Genomic DNA, 23,421 nt, shown 5'->3' on the forward strand with positions numbered 1-23,421 from the left:
TCCCCGGCCTCCCCCGGCAGGCAGGGGGAAACCACGGCAGGCCGGCAGCAGGGCTTTCGGCCACTGCCCCGGGTTCTTTTTTCTAACAAATGGCTTCCTGGGGAAAATATCCTTGGCGTGTTTGAGCAGGAGAAGGCACGTAAACCCTCCAAGCGGCCGTCTTGTCCCGCAGGATCAGCGGGCTCTGCCGGGGCTGGGACGGCGCTGGCTCAGCCTAGGGGCAGCAGGGACAGCGCACCGCGGGCGGCGATCTCCAGCCCCGGCGATGGAACCCCGAGCGACCCCGAGGGCACGGCCTCCCGGGCGGCTCATCCCGGAGGCGGCGGCGGCACGGCCGCATCGCTGCGGGAGCGGGAGCGGAGCGGGGGCGGCCCCGCCGGCCGCAGGCTCCGCCCGCCGCGCACCTGCCGCGGGCCGGCCCCCGGCGCGGGTGGGCGGGCGGGGGCGGCGGCCGCCCGTGCCCGGCGTGTGCCAGGAGCCCGCCGGTGCCGCAGGAGGAGCAGGAAGCGCCCGGGCGAATCCAGCCGCGCTATCACATGACTCAGCAGCCGCTGCCGCCGGGCTGAGTTCACCCAGCGCCGCGCCGGGAGGGGGAAACCTGCAATGAGGCCTCGGCCCCGCGGCTGCCCCTGAGCCCGCCGTCCTCTCGCCCGGCTCCGCGCGGCCCGGCGCCCCCATTGCGGGAGCGCGGCGGGGGCTGCCGGAGCCGCCTCGGCAGCGCTGCCCGCCGGCGTGCCCCGCTCCCCGCCCTGCGCGGCGGCCCCGGCGCTGCCGCCGCCGGCGGGGTTACTATGCTCACACGGGTGAAGTCCGCCGTGGCCAATTTCATGGGCGGCATCATGGCTGGCAGCGCGGGCGCCGACCACGGCAGCGGCGCGGACTTGCCCCTCCGCTTCCCCTACGGGAGACCCGAGTTCCTGGGACTGTCCCCGGACGAGGTGGAGTGCTCCGCCGACCACATCGCCCGCCCCATCCTCATCCTCAGCAAGGACACCCGGCGCCTGCCCTGGACCACGGGCTACGCGGAGTGAGTACGCCGCGGCTCGCAGGTGGAGTGCGGCCGAGCCCGCTGGCCGCGAAAGGCGGCGATGCCGGGGCAGCCCCCGGCGGGTGCCCGCGCTGCCGGAGGCGGGGGGAGCGCAGCCCCGGGCCTGCGCGGGCAGCGGGAGCGGAGGGGGGAAGGTGCCGGGGGAGGGAGCGGCATCCCCGGCGCCGTGTGTCCGGCCCTGGCCGCGGCTCTGTGCCTGGGTGGTTCCCTCCTGGGAGCCCGAAGAGGCAGACGGTCAGTTGCCCTTGAAAGCCCCCGCGGGAGTGGCCGGTGCCCAGATCGGCGAAGGATGGCCAGGGGCAGCGCCGGGCTCCCCTGCCCGTAGTGACGGCTCCGGGGCCAAGGATGGGGTACCCGCCGGTGAACAGCGGTTTAGGTCCTTGACCCTTGAATAGAAAGGGCTTTTGGTAGGAAACACGGTTTGGTTTGTGCCTGTGTAAATGCTTTATGCTACCTGGGAATGGTGAAATGTGTGGGGTTTGGAACACCTTCCTGTGGACCTGACAGTCGTTGTGCTCGCTGGTGGTGATGGGTCACATATCTCTCTCTCTCAAAGTGCTTTCTAGTTTGGGGAGACGCTTGAGGACCGCAGGTTCCAAACGGAAAGAAAACAAAATCCGTTGGCTAGCCCCCAAACTGGGCTTTCCAAATGGTTTGTTGCCCTGACTTACTCATATAATGGTATTTACTTTAGAGGGTGTCTGATCAGGACCTGGTTGTAGACTTGGCAGCCAGGCAAACGGCAGTGCTCCTTTGGATGCATCCAGCTGGCAGTGGGAGTAGCTGCAGAGGCAAGGCATGTCCTTGCACTTGATGCCTTTATCGGTAGGCACATTGTTTTCCTTGAGGATTCTGGGTGCAGGATTCAGTATTTGGTTTCTTTCTGTTACTGCTTCTAAGTCTTGAGCATGTCTGGCTATCCATGTTGCTACCAACTCAGAGATTAATGAAGTTACTAAATTAGCCCTTCCAGACTACAAGTCGTCTCTTCAGATGTACATGAATTCCCAAAAAAACTCCAGCAAAAGCTACAGTGAAGGCTTCACATTGTTAATGACCAATCACTAGCTTTATTTAAAAGGTTGTTACATCATTGGGGATGCTGAAATGGGAGAATTAAAGAGAGATTTTAATGAGAGATTTAAAGCATTTTAAATTGGATTGTTTTCCTCAGACAAATAAAGACTTGAATAGGTTACTGAGTAAATTCCCTATAAACTGTAAATATTTAAAAATAAGCTCTAATTGTTCTGCCACTATATTAGTCCCTTAAAAAGCACTTCTTTACCGAAATAAGTACATGCTGCTATTTTCAGCTCAGGCGAAGTTCTGTGGCTTTCAGCAAGTAACTGTAATTGCAAGTTGGTGACAAAGTGGAAGGGAGGTTCTCTGGCTCCCAGGTGTGTGCATCCCATGACCTTCACCTGACACTGCCAGGGCAGAAAAATGTCGGTGCTGGAGAGTGAAGGTTTCATTGACCCTGTCGATGAAACCAGATGGGAGAGAGCATTTGTAGATAAAGTAAATGACTCTGGTGGTCATGAAAGCAGAACATACCAGGATTGTTTTCATATACTTGTTGCTCTTCCCTCTTGAGCTTTGAGCAGCTTGGTTAATTGGGAGGCATAAAAAAAAGGCACTAGCTTTTTCAGTTCCTGTCGTTATCTATGTGAAAAGAAGTTGCCCTTTTGTTTTTTCTCTGGTGGCTTTTTTGTTGTTGTTTTTGTTAGGTTGGCTGGTTTCGGTTTTTTGTCTCATCCCCTTCCCTTGCAGTTACTGGCTCTGGTGCTGGTGGAGCAGATCTAAGGGAAAGGTGGTACTTGTTAGAGAGAATTAGTGAATGTGTTACTACCCTCTGCCCAGAAGTATGCATATGATGTTCCAAAATTGGGATTCATTCTAACCAGAAGATCTCAAAACTGCAGAGAAGCTAACAGGAAAGCGGTGCCACCAAAATTGCATTGTTTTCCAAAGGCAAAGCATTAAAGAATAATGAAATAGAAGAAAATATGGACAAACTCAGATTTTGACAAATATGACTTTTTTTTTTGTTTGTTTTACTCACGCTGAGCTATTACCAGGCTTTCTGAAAATACTTGCAAAGACTTGCTATATGTGTTGAAACTATGTTTTCCTTTTGAAACAGATTTGAGTTACATAGAAGAAATGGAAAGAGTACCAGGAAGATGAAATTACTAGTATACATATTCTGAAGTTTGTTGGCTTGAGTAAAGCAGGGAATAAAGTACTTCCACGCTATTATTTAGCATTTTGTTAATGTCTGTGTTAAGGAAACTATCAGAACAATGTTTGCCTTTTGTTACAATACAAGTACTTACAAGAATGTTAGGAGGAAGTCTGGTGTCCTCACAAGCAGCTTGTGATGTAACACAAAGGTCAGCTATTTAACTCACATTTTGCTAGTTTGCTTAGGTATGAAGACATGAAAGAAGACATGACATACCTGTGGTGTGCCAAGGTGCAGCTTCCCTGAGCTATTGCCCTTTCTGTGTTTTCATGTTTTAGCAAATCAGCAAAAGTGATTTCAGCGTTTTGTTGGTTGGGGTGCCTATGGACACAGGGATTTTTACTTCCTGAAGCTAATGAGAGAATTGTTGTAGACTTAGAAGGTGGGGTTTTGGCCCAGAAGGTGTAAGGAGAGTGTGTGCCACCTGCACTGTGTTTGCCCTGATGTTGTGAGCCGTTGCACGGCAGGGTTTGAGTCAGTGGATTTATGTTCCACACCCAGCACTAGCATCTGTCTCACTATCTTTAGGAAGAAATTCTGGCTCTGAGAATAGGTCACCTGGAGGCTGAGTTTCAGGAAATAATTTGTAGTGTTCATGTTCTTTAATTGTAAAACATGTCAGTTTACAGATGATACTGGAGTTCCTTGATGTTGTTGTGTCGACATCCAAGGAGAAGGCATTTTGGGGTTAGACCTGGTTCCCATGCCAGACTGAAGCAGTTTGTATCTACAAAATATGCACTTTTTTAGGGGATTCCTTTTGTTTCTTTGATTCCTGAGGATTAGTATTTCTTACTAAACAATATATTGGCAAAGTAGCTCACCCTGTTGACTATTTCTTTTCCCTAGCATTTGTGTGGTATGGGCCTGTTCATCTGACTTACTCCCCTGGAATAAGCATTTCTCCTCTACTCCACTTTCTTCATCCTTTTGTACTGAACATTTTGTGTAATTGGTATTTTTGCAATATTGCTCATTCATGTAATATATTTTAACTTATTTTTAAAATTACCTACTTAGTTCTATGATATTATGATGTGAAATGTAAACTAGCTTTTATTTTTTATTATTAATGTTCCCTCTTTTAATGGTGTGGTCATTACAAAAAACACACAGGCAGGCAAATTAAACATACTTGGTGCTGAGATAAAATATCAGTGCTTCTTAGCATTTTACTGGGAATCTCATAGGGACCCAGCTCTCCTTAGTCAGTAAGCAGACTAAAAGTTGTCTTCTGAAATGAGTTGTCTTCTGTCCCTGCTGTCTCTTCCTTGCATGGGAGCTCTGAGACCTTGAATTTCATTTCACCTCATACAGGATGGCAAAAGGCCATGTTTCAAAGAGATATTCTTATACCACAGACACTTGTCTAATATTTGTCAAGCTCCATAGGAGAAAAATTAAAATTGTGTCCTACAATCCAGTAAGCTCTTTAATTGTCTTTAAAAGTATCATTATTAGAAATAAACTTTTCATTTTTGAACAAGGGCATAACATAATTTTCTGCATGTGGTTAGCTGGTGTGCATCAGGAATGACCCTGGGAGAGGGTAGTCTGTTAACAAATGTTCTTGTAAGTCTGCCTTTAATCCAGAGGAGTAAGGAGATTTGCTGCTCTCTGAAAAGTTAAGTGATTTATTCAAGTAAGGGAGGGTGGGAGGGATCTGCCTCACACTTTATTTAGTTGTTGCCCTGCCTCTCATCTGCAAGCAGCTGCACTGGATCTCCTCTAGAGCTTTCCATGTCTGAGCCACGAGCTGGTTTTTGAGCTTCTGCATGGATTGTCCTGTTACTGGGAGGGGAATTTCTTCTTTGGTCCCTTCCTGTGCTGTTTTCAGGGTGTTAAGACCTCTTCCCTGCAGCACTGCTGATAAGCAGCCCTAGTGTTCAACTCTGAAAGTAACTGGCAAAGTAAAGGCAGTAGCAGAGAGTATGTAGCATGAAATGACCCAGATTATATTCACTGCATCTAAACTCTACCCAGAACAGTATTTCTCACCTTTTCCTCCTCTATTCTATCTTCTTCCCTCTGTGAAGCTAGAGGATGAACAGGGTGGAGCAGAGCTCTCCTCTCCCAGTTGAATTCCCTTGACTACATATGGCACGATAAAATAAATGCTAAATTTGTAAATGACAAAGAACTAGCCTGCTGCTTATGCTGGTGGTGTTGCAGAGTAACTGCAACTGAGTAGCATTTTGTGGTAGAAAAACAAGCTTAGTCATTTTCCATCCATTTTGAATGTATATTCCTACAGTCTGAATCCAGTACTAAAATATCTATATCTAGCTATCTATATAAAATATATATACTAAACTATACTATAAACTATGTATATAGTTTATATATATTTATAGATATAAACTATATATATACCATAAACTATACAAAACTATATATATAATCTATATACTACATGTATATATATACACTATATATATATATACATACACACACACTATATATATATATGTACACACACACAATATGTATATATACTATACAAATTGCTTTTCTAAAGGGTATGAATCCTGGGGATGGGACCATAGCTGATTGCTTTTGTGTCACATGTGTCCCTCTCTTTGCTCTTGCCTTTCTGCCACATCTCTGGAGAACTTCAAAAGGTACTATCAAATAACACTTCAGGGACAGGGGGAAAGATTTGATTGTATGTTGTCTGTGTCCTCATACAAGAGACAATTTGGCTTGCCTTTTAAATTCTAAGTGACACTTCAGATACCTTTGCAGTTCTGAGTTATGTTTTCAGAAACTTGACTTTGCTGGTATGTGTGTTTCTTGGCTTAAAAAGTCAATTTATTAGCCCAGCAGTACCTTTTGTTTGATGAGACAAAGTCCAGGCTGTTTTTCCATAATGTTACATTTCAGATACTGTGGTTTCTCTACTCTGCAGGCCTGCAGTAGAAATTACATTTTCTCTGTGATGTTGGTGGCTACTGACCTGTAATGAATGCAGAGTTGTAGGTGAAGTATGATGACCATGTCCTTCTACAGCATTATTACAGTGGCAAGTTGTTACAGTTCAAAATGAAGCAGGGGAGGGGATAGTTTATAGATTTTATAGGTGTTTTATTTTCCTTCTCAAGGTTCTGGATTTTTTGTAAGGCTGATGCTATTGCATCATGTTTCCTCATGCTATGCTACTTAGTTTGTAGCAAATGAATGTACGTGAGAATTAACTGGGGGTTTTTATTAAAATATTTTCCAACATTTCTGAGTGATCATAAATACTTAAGTAAATTAAGATAACACAGAAGCATTCTTCTACCATGTGCTGTGTAGACCAAAATATTTATTCAAATGCTAAGTATTTTAATAATGTTATGAAGCAGGTGAAAGCTTAATATATCTGTCAGCTGAGGTGAGGCAAAACACAAAAAATGTTTGTCCTGGGTTGAATATTTTGATGTTGGAGGATAGCATAGGGCATGCAGCTACTGATTGCTTATTCTAATCCCCATTGCTTCTTATTAATAGAAGATAACAACACCACAGTCCTGCTCCTGTGAATTGGAAGTGATAGTCTTTCTAACCCTCCCCTGGGAGCATGACTCATACCCATAGGTAAACACACTTCTTGTGTGTGTTCTGTTTGGTACAAATTTCAGGAGGATGAGACTCGTGGGGAAGGGAATACTTTTTTTTATCTTGTTCTGTTTGGTTGTCAGTTTATGTACACAGAACTAATGAATTACTTTCCTTTTAAAACTTCTTAAAAAGTTGTTTGCAATTCTCCTTGTCTAGATGAAAATATTTTCTTTTCTCCTTTTTGTAGTTCAGAACATAAGACTGAGTAGTACCTGATGAATGAACTGAAAACTCAAGTCCCATATATGTAGCTTGAGACAACTGAACAGTCTTCCTCTGTATGAATTATTCTTCTATGCATATTATAATGTTAACTTTAATATATATTGCCTGGCTCTTGTTTAAGCCTGGCTTCATATAAAACAGCGTACAGAAACCTCATGATAATTTTAACACCTTCAGAAATCCCTTTACTTGTGTAAGACCTTATGCTATAGCATCTAATATTTATGTAATGCCTCTAATCTGCCAAGTGCATTGCAAATAATAATTTCAGAGTAACCTTGGAGAAAAATGTAAATGTGTAAATGTACTGGTTCTTCCCAGTGAAAAAAATGCAGCAGTGAGGATAAGCTTTGGCAAGAGATTTTATATGAATGTAGAAAATGAATCTCAGGTTTTAGGTTCTGTGTTTTGATGACAGTTATTTTTCCTGCTGTTGTGTACTTGGCTTTTCCTATGTGGTCTCTGATTTCATAGAACTTACAGGGGTAAAAGGAGAAAAATAAAAACAGGATAAAAAACGTAAATCATGCTCAGATATTTTTAATACTATCTAAGTTGCACAAATGTGTTTCCTAATGGGACAAGTATGCAATTCATCCCTCAAAGCTCTCGCCAGTCCCTCAGAGGCTCAAGACTAGTGCTGTCTCACATGTTTCTGAAAGGCTAGCTTGAGTGTGCTTCTAGCTTCTGACAGCAGAGCATGGCTGTGTCCTCCCAGGCAGCCTTCCTGTGTTCCCTCCTGCCTTTGCACTGTCAGCAGATGCTACCTGCAAGCACTCCAGCTTTGTTCATTTGTCTCTGTTGCAGCTGCATCACTCGGGATAGGTGTAATGGGAATGGCTTGGCGCAGTTATCACCATGGCATGAAGTGAACCGACAGGGCTGTGCCCCTCGGGGTGAGCTGCTTTGAGCCTGTGAGTGTGAGCAAATGAAACATGTTTGACCTTGAAAGGGAAGCAGTGCTGCAAAGCACAGGTCATTCCTGTGATGGGAGCTGTGTACCACTTGAGAAAGAAATATGGTTTGTGGGTTGAAGGATGGGTTAAGTCAGCTTTGTGAGCTGAATCCCAAATAAGACTTGGAGTGGGGGAGTGCTGTTAATGAGTGCAGGGAGATAATTTAGGCAGAGCAGACATAGCTGCTTTGATGTGGCATGGGGCTGGGGTAGGTGCTATATCTGTGATGGAGCAGCATTTGCAAGGAAGACGGAGGCTCCTGAACTACATCTAACCTGGATCTTCATGCACTTCCCCTTGGGTTTCTGTTCTGACTGAACTTGCTAAAATGCAAGAGGCCCTATTGGACAGCAGCACCATCATATTAACTGTGCCTTTTGTTGTCTCTAATGATTTTTTTTCTTTCTTCAAGAGAAAGAGAAAGATGACTTCAAATTGGTTCCCATTTGGCCAGTCACATTTACTTGGTAGGGTATGTTTGGGATGTCCAGCTGTAACACATGTATTATCCAGAGTGGTTTCCTGATCAGAGGTCAGGTGGACTAGATCAGTTTTAAGTGTTCAGGGCCAAAACAGTGAGCAGAGCTGGTGAGAGAACTCCCAGCTTGTATTGAGCTGCTCTGCCCCTCAGATCTAACTGACATGGGGTGGAAGTTTTATTGCACAGTAATTACAGAGGGTCCAGGAAGTAGGAGATAGCCAGCAGGTCCACTGAAGCCTTTTGGCTTCTTCACCCATATCTCCCTCAGCCAGCAGCACACTTGCTGTCTAGTAGGTGCTGCCAGCTGTACTTGGGGCTATAAATGCCATGGTTACTAAGTGGTTGATTCTGCATGAGCTGTTCAGTAGGTGAAGCTCATAAAATGGCTGGAGGCAGGTGTGATTCCTCTTCCCAATACTGTATGAGGCAAGTGTTTGTCTTAAAAATTGAACATTCTCCAAATAAATACTGTACACAGTATTTTGTCAGGGTAAAGTATTTTGCTAGGGTAAAGCCAGCCAAGGGGATCTCTGTGGTTCTTGATCACAATATGATTTAATTCCTGGAATGTGAGTGGGGAAAGGACAAAAATAACACCAAGCTGAGGCAGTCAACATTAGGAAGTGCAGTAGATAGTGCAGGAGAGTAGGTGGTCAATGCATAATTGGGGAATGCCAAAATATGAACCCTGTACATAACTTAGCAATCACACTGATTTAAGAAAGAAACTCAAACAAGAAGAGGTTTTAGGGGGCTGTGGCCAGCAGAGAACTTCCTGGCATGAAGTAGGGTGGCAAATCTACAACTTCACTCATTGTTTGGGATCTGTAACCCACACAGTGAGGCTTAAGTGGGAGAGAATCTGCTTCTAGATTCTCTAGGGAGTCTAGAGCTGCTGGAGGTACAGAGGTATGAGCAGTGATGTGTCTGCATAGAACTTCCAGCTTGACTGAAAATCTTGTGTGGCCCAAATGGGGACCTAAATGCACCATCTCCAAGACAAGCAGGAGTTGAATGGGTCTGGTTCCCCCAAGATCGTGTCAGCCACTCCCTCCTCTGGTGTGGGGAGATTTGTCTGTCCATTGCTGTCATTTGTCATAGTGCCAGCTTGTTTTAACTCTGTGAATGATGTCAGACCCTGTAGGCTCTACACTTTTCCCTCTTATGAAAGCAGGTCTGAGGTCCAGGTGGTGACTGTGGCTTCAAGGTGAATAACCATTTCAAATATCTTTTTTTTCCCCCCTCCCTCTTTCTTCTTTCTAAAGTGCTGCCCTAAGATGTAGTCAATCTTGACTGATTGTTTTGATACTGTTCAGGTTCTTTTGCAGGAAACAATAATGACACTGAAACTGATTTGAGAAAGCCAGCTTTGCCTGATTTCAGGAAGAAAGGGTGGGGAGGGAAAAGTAGTAGAAGACCATGTGCCATTGTCTTTATGCTTTCCATGATGGTGTTCTGCTACAGGAAGGGGAGAAATACACTGAGCTTTGATTGCATCTGATATCCTACATACTCTGCTCCAGAAATTCTGCAGCACAATGTCCTTGGACTGGCATTAGAGGTCTGTGATATTGTCCCTCTATAGACATTGCTCTGTATTTTCTTCTTTTATTGTATCTGCTAGTCCCACATCTAAGTGCCTTCTGTGCTGTCCTGTCTGTGTATCTACTCCATTGCATAAAGGTGCAGACAAGAGATGAGTTCTTTCCTCCTCTCTGCTCCCCACTGTGAGCCCTTCTGGATTTCCCTGATTTATTTCTATGTCCTTTGTGTCCTGTTATGATAATTTCTGCTTTCCAAACTCCCTGCAAGGAGCAAAAAAGATCCAGCTCCAGCCAAGTTCTGCAGCAGATCACTTTTTTTTTCTCCTGACAACATTGATTCATTCAGGCCAAGTATGATTTTTCTATCTTTAGGTATGTGTTAGAGACCTCCTCAGAAACAGATGATGCGTAGTGCATGTTTGTAATGCTGTAAAATACCTGTCAGTCATAACTAACAATCTGGTCCTTGGTGGAGTTTTTCATTGGAGGTGGGACTGAGGACACATCTCCAGCTCTTATAACTTGAGCAGTGCTCCATTTTGTGCAGAACTCTTGTGAAGAGATAAGTTACCTTGCTGTTCATAAGTGATCCCTGTATTTCCAGATGTGGTAGGTCACCATGTGAACCCATGGGTTTTGTTTGGTTTTGAAACAGTTTGAGTGAAAGGTGGGCTTGGGCAACATCCCCTCCCCCCCCCAACTGAGTGCCACTAATATTTAAAAAACTTATTATTATTATTCTTTTCTCCCTCTCTCTTGAGGGAAGTTGCTATTTTATTGTTGGCTGTGGACTTTTTTCTTTTTGATTCATTAGCTCTGCTGCCTGTCTGGGGAGGAGAGGGCAAGAAGCTGTGAAACTTAATAATGGACAGCAACATTTTTCTTTCTGGTTGGGAAGAGCATTCCTGAAATTGATTCAGGCCCCAGCCATTGTAAATGAGAGCAGGGTCCTGTTCAGCAGCTTTGGGGTTGCACTGAATGATCACTTTCAAAGGCAAGGGCCCCATGTTAAAGGTCCCTGCCTAGCTGGCCAGGCTCAGGGAGTGGCTGGACAGCTCTGCTCCTGCCCCAGAGTGCAAAGGCTTGCAGCTCTCTTGGTTCCAGGGCCTGGTGGGGGAGCTTAGTGCCCCTTCCTCTATCTCATTGCATCCCTCCCACTGTTACTTCCATGCCTCCAAGTCTGTGCAAGTGCCTGGGCAGGCTGAGTGAGTGTCCTGGGTGTTTTATTTGTTCAGCAGTCCATGATGCTTTGAAGAATCCTGTGCTAAGGTCCTTAAATTGCTGGTTGTGTGTTTTAAAACTTAATTTTGAAGAAAGTGCTTTTTCTTCTGAATTTGTATTAAGAATCTTTGTTTCATGAATGATCGCTAAAAGTTTGGGATTGAAACAAGATTTATCTGAACTAGTTTTTGTTTCTCTTTACTGACCTTATTTGTAGGTGTCTTGACTGAGAAAGATCAAATCCTTGAAAATAAATGGTAAAAAAAGAAAACTTTTCATTTCCTAAGTTGATACTTGCAATGTTTATAATTTAGAAAGTTTAGAAGTTGTACAGTGAAACCTTGCATTGTATTTGTGATGCCATGGGGAGTGGAGTACGGCTTTATATTTTGGTATTTGGAAATGAAAAACAGTAATCATAAAGCCAGCCTCAGTGATTATTGCTGCTTATGTCATGACAAATGTCAAAGTTTTATGTATGTTTGGTTTGATATGAGTGACTTGCATTTTGAAGCATGTAAATAGAAAATTTTCTCCCCTTCTTTGTCTTCCCCTTTGAACAAAAAAAAAATAAAAATTTTCAGCTATTTTCATGAGTCATTTGAAGACTAGAACTTAGCCATACATGCTCTCAACAATAATTCAGGAGTTGATAGGGCATTAAAACATACACTGATCTCTTCAAACAAATGTAAATCAACATCAGTCTTGGAGGGCAATTCCCTCTCCCTTACTTTGTCACTGCTCTCATTAATCACATCTCCAGACCTGGGATTTCAGTTCATTTTGTTGTTCCTCTCAATAAACTTTAAGATTAGTGTTGCCACAGCCCTTACAAAATCTTCTTCAGACCCTGGCTCCCTCTAGGGTACTTCTCAGTGTAGTTTTAAGGTCTTTCTATCCCTTTCTGTTAGTGCAAAGCCAGGAATTACAGTCCAGTTAGTTCCTTTGGCAACCTTTCCAGAGTAATCCCTGAAAATCCTAGGTCTGTGGATGGTAATTCTATTAGCTGTTCAGCAAGCTGAGTCTGGAAGAATGCAGCTGGTGTGTGGGAATGTGGGAAGTTCCCCATCTCTGCCTTTAATCCTGCTTTTAGAGGGGAAAAAAGTTATAGGCTAATGTGATTAGCTGTAATTCCATTCTTGCTTGGTTTTAGCAAAGTGTCTGATTCCTAAATCACAAGCTAGTTCTGCGAAGTGCTTTCGTAGAGGGGAGAAAGAACTATTTTGGTAACTGCTCATCTGTCTTTGAAAAAGTGCTGGAATCAAGAGAAGAAGAAACTCTCACAGCCAGCAGTAAGTTTCTAGTTCTTGCTGCACAGAATAATTTAGAAATCTGAAGCTAAGAGCATTTAAATGGAAACAAAGAATGAGCATAATCCTTTCAGGTGTCTGTGTCTAAACATGGGCATGGAACAACTTAATGCACACTGCACATGGTTCTTCAGGGCTTTGCAGCCCAGAGGATTGCACTGGGATTGTGTTATCGGCTGAAATGTGACTGCTGCTGGGACTGGTGGTGTACCTGTCCCTTTTAAATTCCTTTAAAAAATAAAAAAGCTCTTTTAATGGTGGACAGTATTTTTATTTTATGTGTATATTTAAACATTGCAGAAGGCAATTTTTTTTTTGTTCAAAGATGAATGCGCTTATTTTATGGTATTCCAGAGTAAGAGCTTTTCCCCAATAAGAATTGAGAAAGGCTACCTCACCAAGGAGAAAAATAATTACTGCTGGCTATTGGCATCATGTAACATCTTATTCTTTGTCTTTCAGTTCTTGTGTAATATTCTGAAACTCATGTTTCAGAAACAAAAAGGCAGGAGAAATATATCCAGATACCTTTTGGTTTTTTGCGGTTTTTTTTGTCTGTTCTGTTGAGAGTCACAACACATCAGAAGCGTCACAGACCTGTGGGGCTCTATACTGCTTTCCGCTGTGTTGCAAGATTACTGTTTGAAAAAGATTTCACAAAAGTCAAGTGAACATCCTACTACAGTAAACAAGCCAGCATTGTTACAGGCAGGTCAGAAAGCAGGGAAGATCTGTGACTTGTGAATGGATTAGTCATAAAGAATCACTGAACAAGTATCTCAGTCTGGGGGAGCGGCAAGGTGGTGTTGACTTCGAAAATAAGAATGGAATCTGAAAACTCTTTCCCTTGTGAGGTCTTTAACAAGACCTGGAGGAACTAAAGTGTTGACAAGGAAGTAGTTATGCTCTCAAGGAATTAGAGCAGGTGGGATTTGTTTTCTGTGCAGGGGAAGGCACTCACAGTACAGAAGTGCTTGGTGCTCACAGTAGCACATCACAGTGCAAGTGAGTGACCTGAGTCCATATGGAGCTGTCGTAGCATTTTGCCAGAGAGCTTATCTTAACCAAAGTTAAAAGCATGTTTGGAATTTGTAGAAAGAGATGAGAGTTTTTATATATGAGGCACAAAATAAGCTTGTTTGGGAATGCTCCTGCTAGAACTTCTTCATAAACTATTACTCTTCTGCGTCTGAAACAGGAAAAAACGCATTATGCGTATCTGCAGATCAGTGCTTATCCAGTATTTGTCAGCAAAGTAAACCTGGTAAACTGTGCAACTTTAGCTACGTAAAAGGTACATCTGTGGGGCTATCGGAGGAACTGTGATTGGAGGCTCAAAAACAAAGGTGAAATAGTTCCAACTTGTTGTTTTAGGAAACAACACAAAATCTGAACAATAGCTTGAGGTGTTAGATATAACATACTTCCAGGTAGCTGTGTAAGCTGTGTGTACCCTTGATCAGCTTTGGATGGGTTGCAGGAAAGGCCCTCCCTGTAGCCTTTGTCTGTTCCCCTTATGCTCTGCTGCCCAGAGATGTGGAGCTATAAAAGCTTTAATTTTGCAGCAGTGAGGTTACTTTTTGCAGACAAGGAAGCTGGTGGTAGCATGGCTGTGCAGTGGGGACTAGATCTGTCTGTGGTGGTCTGCCGCTGATGGGAAGGATTTGCTACAGAAAGCATTGACTTGTCAGAGCCTCTCCTCATGTGTGCTATGTAGGATGTGTTCTGAAAAAGGAGGTGAAGTGGCTGATGTGACTGCAAAACTGACTTCTATCCCTCTTGTCCTCCATATTTCATGGATGCAGTTCCTATTACAAAAGAGTGAAATGTGTCCGTCGAATGGCAGAACACTCTGACAATGTAGCTAAAGAAGTGTTTCTACTCACAGCTAGTTTCAACTAGCTGTGAACAGCAATTTGGTCTAGAAATCTGAACATAAGAATTTGACAACTTATGGAAGTAGGACCATTACTAGTGTTGCCTTCTTGCAAGTGGGGGCTTCCTGTGTGAGCAGCTGCCTTAGCTGGTGTTAGCAGCGGAGGAATGCGCACCACAGCTGAGAGTATAGATTTCATCTGTATGTGCTGGTAATGACCTATTAGATGATGTTTTGAAAAAAGCCATTTTAGACAGGTTTTTAAAGAAAACAAACCCATGATCTTTGTCTGAAACAAAGCCTTTCCTTATTCAGTGTGCTCAGCAGGTTGCCATACTGGGAGGTAGGTCTGTTCTTGAAAATGTTTTGTTTTCTTTTGCTTATTACTTTCTTTTGGCCCTTCCCATGAAATTGCTCCTGTGAAGTCTCATGCTGTTTGTTTGTAACAGTTAAATAAAATGGAAAACTTCTAATTATATTTAAGAGTGCTCCCACTTGACTCGAGTACTATAGGGGATAAAACAGCCATGTTGCTCTATTTTTCTGCTGGTCTAATCTTGCAGTGTGGCAGATATGCTTTGTGAATTATGCTGATAATGATTCCTTTTAATTAGTTGTGTGGCAAATCAGCATGAAACAGAAGAGTTTTGTCTAAAGGGAGGCAATATTATTTTCCTCAGCCAGCTTGTAGTCTATGGTGGCCAGCGTGGCTGTGCTGTCCATTTGACGTGTGGAGCATTAGGGGACAAGGAAATTGTCATCATGCTTTGTTTTCTTAGACGTTGTCAAACTACTGCAGTTTGATCACACACCAAGAAATCCTTATTCCCAAAACTAGCAGGCATCTGAAACACTAGCAAAGTGTTATATGCAACTCATGTGTTGCACTTACCTTAAACTCACTTTCCTTTTCTGCCCTTAGTTCTTGAGCCTTCAGAATAACCACCAGTCTTAACAAAATCTTTGTAAGGAACAAACTAAAACCAACAACAACAAATCCCACCAAGCAAAACAAACAAACAAAAAAATATCTGAAACTGGGCTTTGCCAGAATAGAATCAGAGAATCATGCCTGGTTTGTGCTGGAAGAGACCTTAAAGATCATCCAGTTCCAACCCCCTGCCTTGGGTAGAGACAGCACTGTTTCTAATAAATGCTTTGGAGGGCAGAGGTGTAGGAAGTTTGAGTTTTACATATGAAATTTACATATGCTTTGAATACAGTAGGCTCTGTCCAGAGCAGTAGGAATTGTGTGGGTGACTCTACACCCAGACACATTGCTCCAGACAGTTGGTGAAGGGCTGGAACACTGTTTTCATATCTTCCCATCATCTTCCTGGCCATGATTTTTCTGAGATATTTTAAATCCCCCAAAAATCCAGAGCCAAACAAAAATATTTTTAAAAATGGACCTGAGAAATCAAGCTTACTGCAACTATTCTGGATATGCATAATGGGAAAAGCTAGAGATACATGCATAATGGTAAGGGATATCCCTAGAAGTGTATAATGGCTTTACGGCCTGACTGGTAATTATACTCTGCTCTCCTTCTTTGTCCCCCTTTATTCCTAGTCTGCCCTTTCTTGCATCATCTCACCAACTAGTGCTCTTCTTGTCTGATGAGATGCCCTATGTTCTACCAGCAGTTTGGTTTTTTTATGGTTTATCTGCATAGAGCTAGAAGTTTTGTGCATTTCTTCATTTCTGAAGAAGTTTCTGCATACTTTGGGGAAAGCATCAAGCAAAGTTTGAGCTCTGTAAGCTATTCTCATAAAAGGTGCTGTTGCTCTCTAGAGACCTGATCTCCCCAGTATTATTTTGATAATGGATTATTTTAAGCCACAGTCAAAAAACCAAAATAACCCCCAAATTTGATTGTTAAAAGAAACACATGCTGTAGACTTACAGTAAGTCTCTTGGAAAAAAGCCAGTAAGATTAAATGCTGTCTGTGAACTCCCAGATGGTGAAGCTAGCAAAAGATTACACTTAAAGATTGTGTGAAACCCTCCTAGTCACTGAGAAATAGTTATGATATGTGGGAAGCCTGAGAAATATTAAAACAATTATTTGCATTACACTGACTTCCATCATCAAATATAAGTGTCATATCTTCAAGTTTTAATAATCTTCATTTTTCTGCATCGTTTAGATCCTGTTAAAACCATCCGGATTTCCTAATTTCAGATTATGGTGGTATTTGTTGACAGTCAAATACTAATGTGACTTTTATACATTTTGCTACAAAAAGAAAATGGCTATTTTCCTCTCTTATTTCAACTTCAGAGTCTGTTTTCAACCATTGCTACTGTGCCTTATGTTTTAATCAGGTCCTGGCAGAGGGATGGGAAGTGTAGGAGGACAAGCAATTGATGTTTAATCCTTCATATGATTTCTAATTTATACTGGGGCTGATTATACATGCATCTAGAGCAAATAAGCGCACATGCATATGCTAAATAGAGATACATTATGATTTTTTTTGCTACAAACAGTGTATCATCTTCCAAGGCCTCCGTGGTTTGGGTCTGGTAAAATTCCTTATTATGTATTTTCACTTCTTCACTGTTCTTGCAGATGGGAAAACCTTGATAAAGATTCAGTGCTTGAAAAGTCTTGTTTCTTAGGAGATTTTCTCAAACTGTCACTTCTTAGATCAAAATTGGGCCTTTTTTATACTGAATAATTAAAAATGCTGCATAAACTAGAGAATTCCCTTGAGTGGTTGTGATAATTGAGTGGTTGTGATAATTGAGTGGTTGAGTGATCATTTTATATGAAGGTTTTGCAATGTATCTAATGCTTTGTTTAAAAACTAAATATAAACCCTTGCAGTGTTGTGAAGGCAAGAACATTGATGCTGCTTCGATACAGGGCTGAATTTGGCCCCGTCATCTCTTTGGTCCATATAGGCAAGGTACCTGTTTTGCAGAATTGCCCATTATTCCAGGACTGAAAGCTTGGGCAAGTCTGATAGCTGCCCCCTAAGGGTACTTTGCAGGCTCCCTGACACCCTGGTGGCATTTGTCAGCAGTGGGGAGTGCTGTGGGGAGGGTTTCATAAAGTTACTTTGTTTGGGGAAAAGGTCTCTTGTTTTTCTGTTCTGTATATAAAGAAAAAGAAGAGAAGGAAATCTTTCTATCTTCATATCATACACTGTGTGTGTAATGACTATGAGTTATTTTTGTATTATTGAGCGTTTCCTGCTCTGGTAATTACTGGTGTGTAGCATGCTGCCAAATGGTTTTATAAATCTGCAGAGACTGCAGCTAGCACGGGAAGTCTATTAAAATAACACAGACTTTTGATTTACAGTGTTTCTCGCAAAATTTGGAATTTCTGTGCTGCAGAGCACAGACACAGTGCTTACAACTTTATACTGCATTTTGAAGTCACCTTGACAAAATTTGAGGTGGCTGTGGCACTTCTTGGGATGAGAAGGGGAAAACTACAGGGACACACCCAATGGGAGTAGATGCAGGACAGGGCAAGTCACTTCCAGTGGAGACCTTTCCACTCTATCTAAACATGAGGTTAACAAGCTGGTGTGCTTTGAAAGAGCAGAGAGCAGAAGAGGAGACAATGCAGAAAGTTTTGGAGATTAATCACTCCTTGTCATAAGTAGGCAGAGCTGAAGGCTCTGGGGTTTTGATAGCTTGAGCCTTGTTTTAAGCTGAGATGTTGATGAAAAGACCCACTGTGCCTTATGGACAACTTGGCTGTATCTCTTTGATGTCTCCCTAACATGGCGGAGAACTGCAGGATGAATAACCTCTGCATATCACATTGCATGGGCAATGGTAATGTCTTGGTGCCAGTATCCTTTAAAGAATGTTAGAAAAGCTGCAGGGTGAAGAAGGGGGCCGTGGAAGTTATTCCAAAGACTAAGAAAGTGTCTTAGAGCAGGAGACTTGGATGTAACCTATATGGTTGAAAAAAAAAAAAAAAAAAGTTTGAGAAATGAACTGATTAGATTTATGAAAATATTCATGGAAAAAAGGAACTCTTTTCTTTAGTGAAGAGAAACAGAAAAAGAGCTGAGACCTGGAAGGTAAAACTGTTAATTCAAATGAAAAATGAAGCTCAAATCTTCCATGAGATTGTGGGTAATTCAATGCTTCATCAGGGAAATGAGTGAAGCTCCTATCTTGTGCCCCAGACTTTCATGTGAACGCACCAGAGACACCAAAATACTTCTAGAAACACAAAATGACTGATGTTGATACTGAGATATTTCAATCACACATAAGGATCTGTGGTACATCAGTGGTCTGACTAGATAATTAACTTTTTTGGCTTCAGAACTTACAAGTATACTTTTTAGAATACTTGTACTTTCATGGCAGTTGGGTATATTGGTTATAGCACTTGGCTGCAGTTTTTCACATACAACTGCTCTAATCAGAGGTTGTGGCAGCCTTGTCAGTAGCTGTGGGTATGCTCTGCACTTCCAGCCATTTAGAAAACATTATCGTGGCTGGGGTTGAAATTAAGCAGGCAGCCAATTATCTGAGCAGCAGCTGAACTCCCAGATGCCGTGTGTGTGCATGCAAAATCCGTGTGCTAGGTCGTGCTGGTACCTGGCACTGTAAGAGCCCGCCTGGTGGAACAGCCTCAGCGAGGAGCTGGGGAGGGATGCGGTGATGGGGACCTTTGGAGAGCTGTCCCTTGCAAAGGGGCACCTTCTCACTGCAGAGGAGCAGCAACCCTCTGTTTCAAGCTAACTAGGGCAGAAATTTGGAAGTGGATCGTGAAGGTCGTCTCTCCCAGTTGCTCTGTAAAATAGCCAAAAAAGATTCTGTGAAAGCCCATCTTTGGCACTTTACAGTCTTGAAAAAAACTCATTTTAATTAGGGGGTGCCTGTACTTGGAGCATTTGTATTTCTGCTGGGTTATTTACTATATCATCATATTTACCCTAGTGCTGCTTTGACTGCTAGAAGATTGCTTATTTTTATTTTGGTTAATTCTGATTAATTGAAGGCGAGCATTTGCGTCACCACATTTCCTTTTCCATTTGATTTAATTTTATTCAGCCCCCAAGGAGTTATAAAATATCTATGACCTTTCTACAGTATCTACATAAATACTTAATTGTGAGGTGACTGTATTAATGGAATTTATTGTTCCTTATATGAGATTAATGTTTACATGTCATTTCATAACACAAGCAGTGAAAAGAAAACCCTGCTAAATTTCACGTATACAGAAAGCAATGCCTCCTTGTCAGAAACACTGTAGGGATTTCTATGTGTCTGTCTCCCTCTCTAAATATATCTGTGTAAGTGTTAGAATATATTTATAGATATATAAAATATATCTGTGTTTGTAAATATTTGTATATGTGTATTTGTTTTAGAATAATTTTCCATCAAGATATGACAGACCATGTGAATCAGCTCTTTGAGACCTCACATGTGCGGAAACCTTTCAGGACAGCTGGTTCAAGGCAGGACTGAGATTTTAACTTGCCTGCTCTGCTTGGTCTTACCTTTGTGCTTTAATTGTAAAGAGTAGTATTTTCATTACCAGCCTCTTTCTTTCCATTGTCTTATTCTAGATTACTGAAGTTGGAAATAATTGAGATGATAATTGAGATGAAAAGATCAGAAGTGTATTACCCTTTGCCTGATTCAAAATATGTATTAAAGTGAAACTGATTGTACAGAGCAAACAAAAACTCCCACAAAATTCTGTGGACAAAGTGAAGTCAAAATTGAAGGACAGATGCACACTTGTTTATCACATCTCTCAGGGGTAGATCCGTAGCTTGAAGTTTGCAGGGGAAAACTTCCAAGCCAAATTTATCCAAGGAGTGTGGCTCCAAGTTGAATACTCTCAGACTTCTTGAAAATACCTTGATTTATCTGTTCTCTTTTACCAGGCCTGATTGTCAGTCAGAGTTGGGTGTATTGGCCAGGGAGTCAGCAGATGCTTAGCTAGGGATTGGGCATTACACAAGTTGACTCTTCCCCTGAAAAAAAGGTTGTGCAGAAGGAGCTGGAAATAATCTTAGAATATTTGTTTCATCAGAAAAGGGGAGAACACAGGGACTGTGGTGATATCTGGGACAGAGACAGGCGTGCTGTTATGGTGTTTTGAGTGGCATAAGGATGAGAGAAACAAAGTTTTGTCATCTCTGCTGCTATCATTCCAGTCTTCTGAAATGCAGAGGAGACAATGAAGCTCTCTATTGACCTTCACGAGAACATCAATGCCCTGGGTCCTAATTATTAATGTGCTAAAACAAGGGCTAGTTGATACCACAGAGCAAAAATAAAATTTACCAGAAATAAGTGAGGGGTTTTTAGCATTATGTTGAAGTATAATCTATTCTTAATGGAAATCTTTTTATAACTTCTTAGGCTGAGCATTTAAAAATATTGATTATAGGACTAGTGGTTTTAAGTGAAAAGATGCTTTATATGCCACAACATAAGGGGGAAAGTTTGTGGTTTTTGGTGTTAAGGAGGTACAGAGATTGCCATCTCCCTTCTCTTCAGAGTAAAAAAAAATTAGAAATTAAGTTATAAAAGTGAAAGAAAAAACAAAAAACCTCCTCTACTGCACAGAAGTAGAAAGATAATTTTTTATAATTACATCTGTTAAAGTACTTTATGTTCCAAAATGCTGTTTGGACCATTTACTTCTGAACTCTGACATCAGCTAACTAGAAGCCTAAACAATTTAGCTGGGAGTTTTTTCTTTTTAGTTGTAGTGCTCATTTCTTGTGGAGTATGTAGAAGAATTTGAACACTGATGTTTAAGTTGGTTTTGAAAACAAATGTTCTGTGGGGCACTCAAAACCTTTAGATTTGAAAAATAAGCTGATAAAATATACAGCAAAATCCATACTGTCTGTGCTAGTGCTTTTATCAAAATTTACCAAAGGTGATGACACCCATCATCTAATACAATGTAATAGTGAGGATCTGAAAGTTTAATGCTGCTGAACTTCTTTTGAAGTCTGGACATCAGGGATATTTGATTAAATCTGATCTTTATCAGGAGGATTTGACATTCATGGGACCACTAAATTTCAGAAAAGCTATAAGTCTAACCTTACCTCTTAAAAATTCACTTACACCAGTATAGTTGAGTTGGTGTACACAATCTAAGACATAGATATTGCTGGACTTTTCTATGTTGTCTTGCTATTTGCCTTCACACAAAAGAGCTGGTCTATGACTCCATGGGGTTGGAGGACTAGCCTTTTTTGTTTTCTGATAAACTATTGAGGTATCTCAGCTTGCAGTACATATGGAATATTGATTGTTCATATGAATTATTACCTTAGAGTTTAATTCTACATCTGTTGAAGTCAGTTAAGTGGCTTCCCTTTGGATTTAATTGTTTGAGAATGTGAGTCTTTGGAAATATATATGACTTGGAGGTGGAGGTTCTGAAAAATAAATCTCTTCTATGTGTATATCATTAGTCTGGTACAAAGGTGGTTTTACTTTCAAATGAGGGAAAATAATTCTCCAGATACATATTTATCACTTTCACCTGTGCAAGTAAAAATTTTATGAAGATGGGGATATCTGGGAAATAAGTATTTTATACCCGAATAACCTGGAAAATCAGCTCAGGAAAAAGGAGTGTTTTGTACAGGTGGTGCCATCTGTTCTAGGCACTCCTCAGTGGTGGGGGGTGGGGGTTGCTGGGGTTTTTTTCTTCCTAATGCATTGCTATAATGTAGTGTTTAATCATGACTTTGGAAAAGTATGTATGTGATTTCATGTTAAAGTCCCAAAGCTAGTGTAGGAGAGTGTCATGCTGATTGCTCCATAAGTGCTGTTCTGTCTGCTCTCACTGATGTGACTGATGTGGGGCAGCTCATGGTCTTGAGGGACCTTCCCTGTTCTCGGGGTGCTGTATGTTCCAGTGTGGGCTGGAAACTGGGTGTCTGTGCCTACTGGTAGCACAGTGTGCCATTTGGTGTGGGAGCACCACATGTGTTGTAGTGCTAGAGTACTAATCACAATCCTCTTTAACAAGTCAAAAGCCCAGCCTTTTTTTCTTTTTCGTGATTGTATCTCTTGTTTCAGTAGAAGTGATTGGAAGAATCTTGAGTTGTGACCAAAAGAACCACAACTGAACAGGACGGTGCAAGAGAAGTGGTGCCGGGGGGTGTTTGGGAGGATGTGAGTGACATTGGTGGCTGAAGACTTGACTTGTGATCCTCAGCAGCTGGAAGCCATCTCCTTAACTGTATGTGTTATCTGTGCTGTTGTGTACGGAGCTTTTCCCTCCCAGTGCTTTGTCCTTCACACTGGAAAAAATGCTACCCTGATGCCAGTGTTTACCCTGAGGACTGGAGAAGGTGGAAGGCCTTGGGCAGCCCAAATGTTTGACTGAAGAACTCGTGAGAGGAAAAGATTGTTGGCACCAGCGGCCAGGAAAGGTTGGTAGGTGAGCCTAATGCTGTGGTTGCTGACAGGAGGATGCAAGTATAGCAAGCAGCTGTTACGGGGGGATGATCCACAAGCTGGGCTGATGGCTGGTCATTGCTGAGTTGATTTGCTAATGGCTGGTTTTGCTCAGTTTGTGCTGGAAAACTCTTCCAGAGCTGTTGCAATCTGTCATTTTTAAAGGCAAATGAACTGGTTAAGCCTTCCTCTGCAGTACCTTGTAGGTGCTGCAGCAGCTGAAAGGAATTGTTTTGCTGCAGAGGAGTTGCATCGGCACCTCACTTTTAGGAGTGGAGGGCTTGTCCCTCAAATTGCAATGCACAAGTTAGCAGTTTGCCTGGCAACAGACACGTGATGAGACAGCAAAAGCAGGACACAGAGAAGCAGTACAATGCAGAGCTATAGGAGCAAAATTAGAAATGGGCTGACTGAGATGAAGTGCTAAAAACTGAATTCTGTTAATGCTATTGCAAGCCTGCAAGGCAGGCTGGAT

General features: G+C 42.4%; 1 protein-coding gene across 1 annotated transcript in view; it reads left to right on the plus strand.

Annotated features, from left to right (window-relative positions):
• Window positions 1-770: 770 nt before the first annotated feature.
• LOC131591378 (protein phosphatase 1H) overlaps window positions 771-23,421 on the plus strand; it is a 123,528-nt gene continuing 100,877 nt past the window's right edge. Inside the window, exon 1 of the mRNA XM_058861992.1 lies at window positions 771-1,027. Within this exon, the coding sequence (XP_058717975.1) occupies window positions 792-1,027 (236 nt within the window). The 5' untranslated portion in view covers window positions 771-791. The remainder of the gene's footprint in view (window positions 1,028-23,421) is intronic.

Source organism: Poecile atricapillus, chromosome W (genome assembly GCF_030490865.1).
Source record: "Poecile atricapillus isolate bPoeAtr1 chromosome W, bPoeAtr1.hap1, whole genome shotgun sequence".
Taxonomy (NCBI): Eukaryota; Metazoa; Chordata; class Aves; order Passeriformes; family Paridae; genus Poecile; species Poecile atricapillus.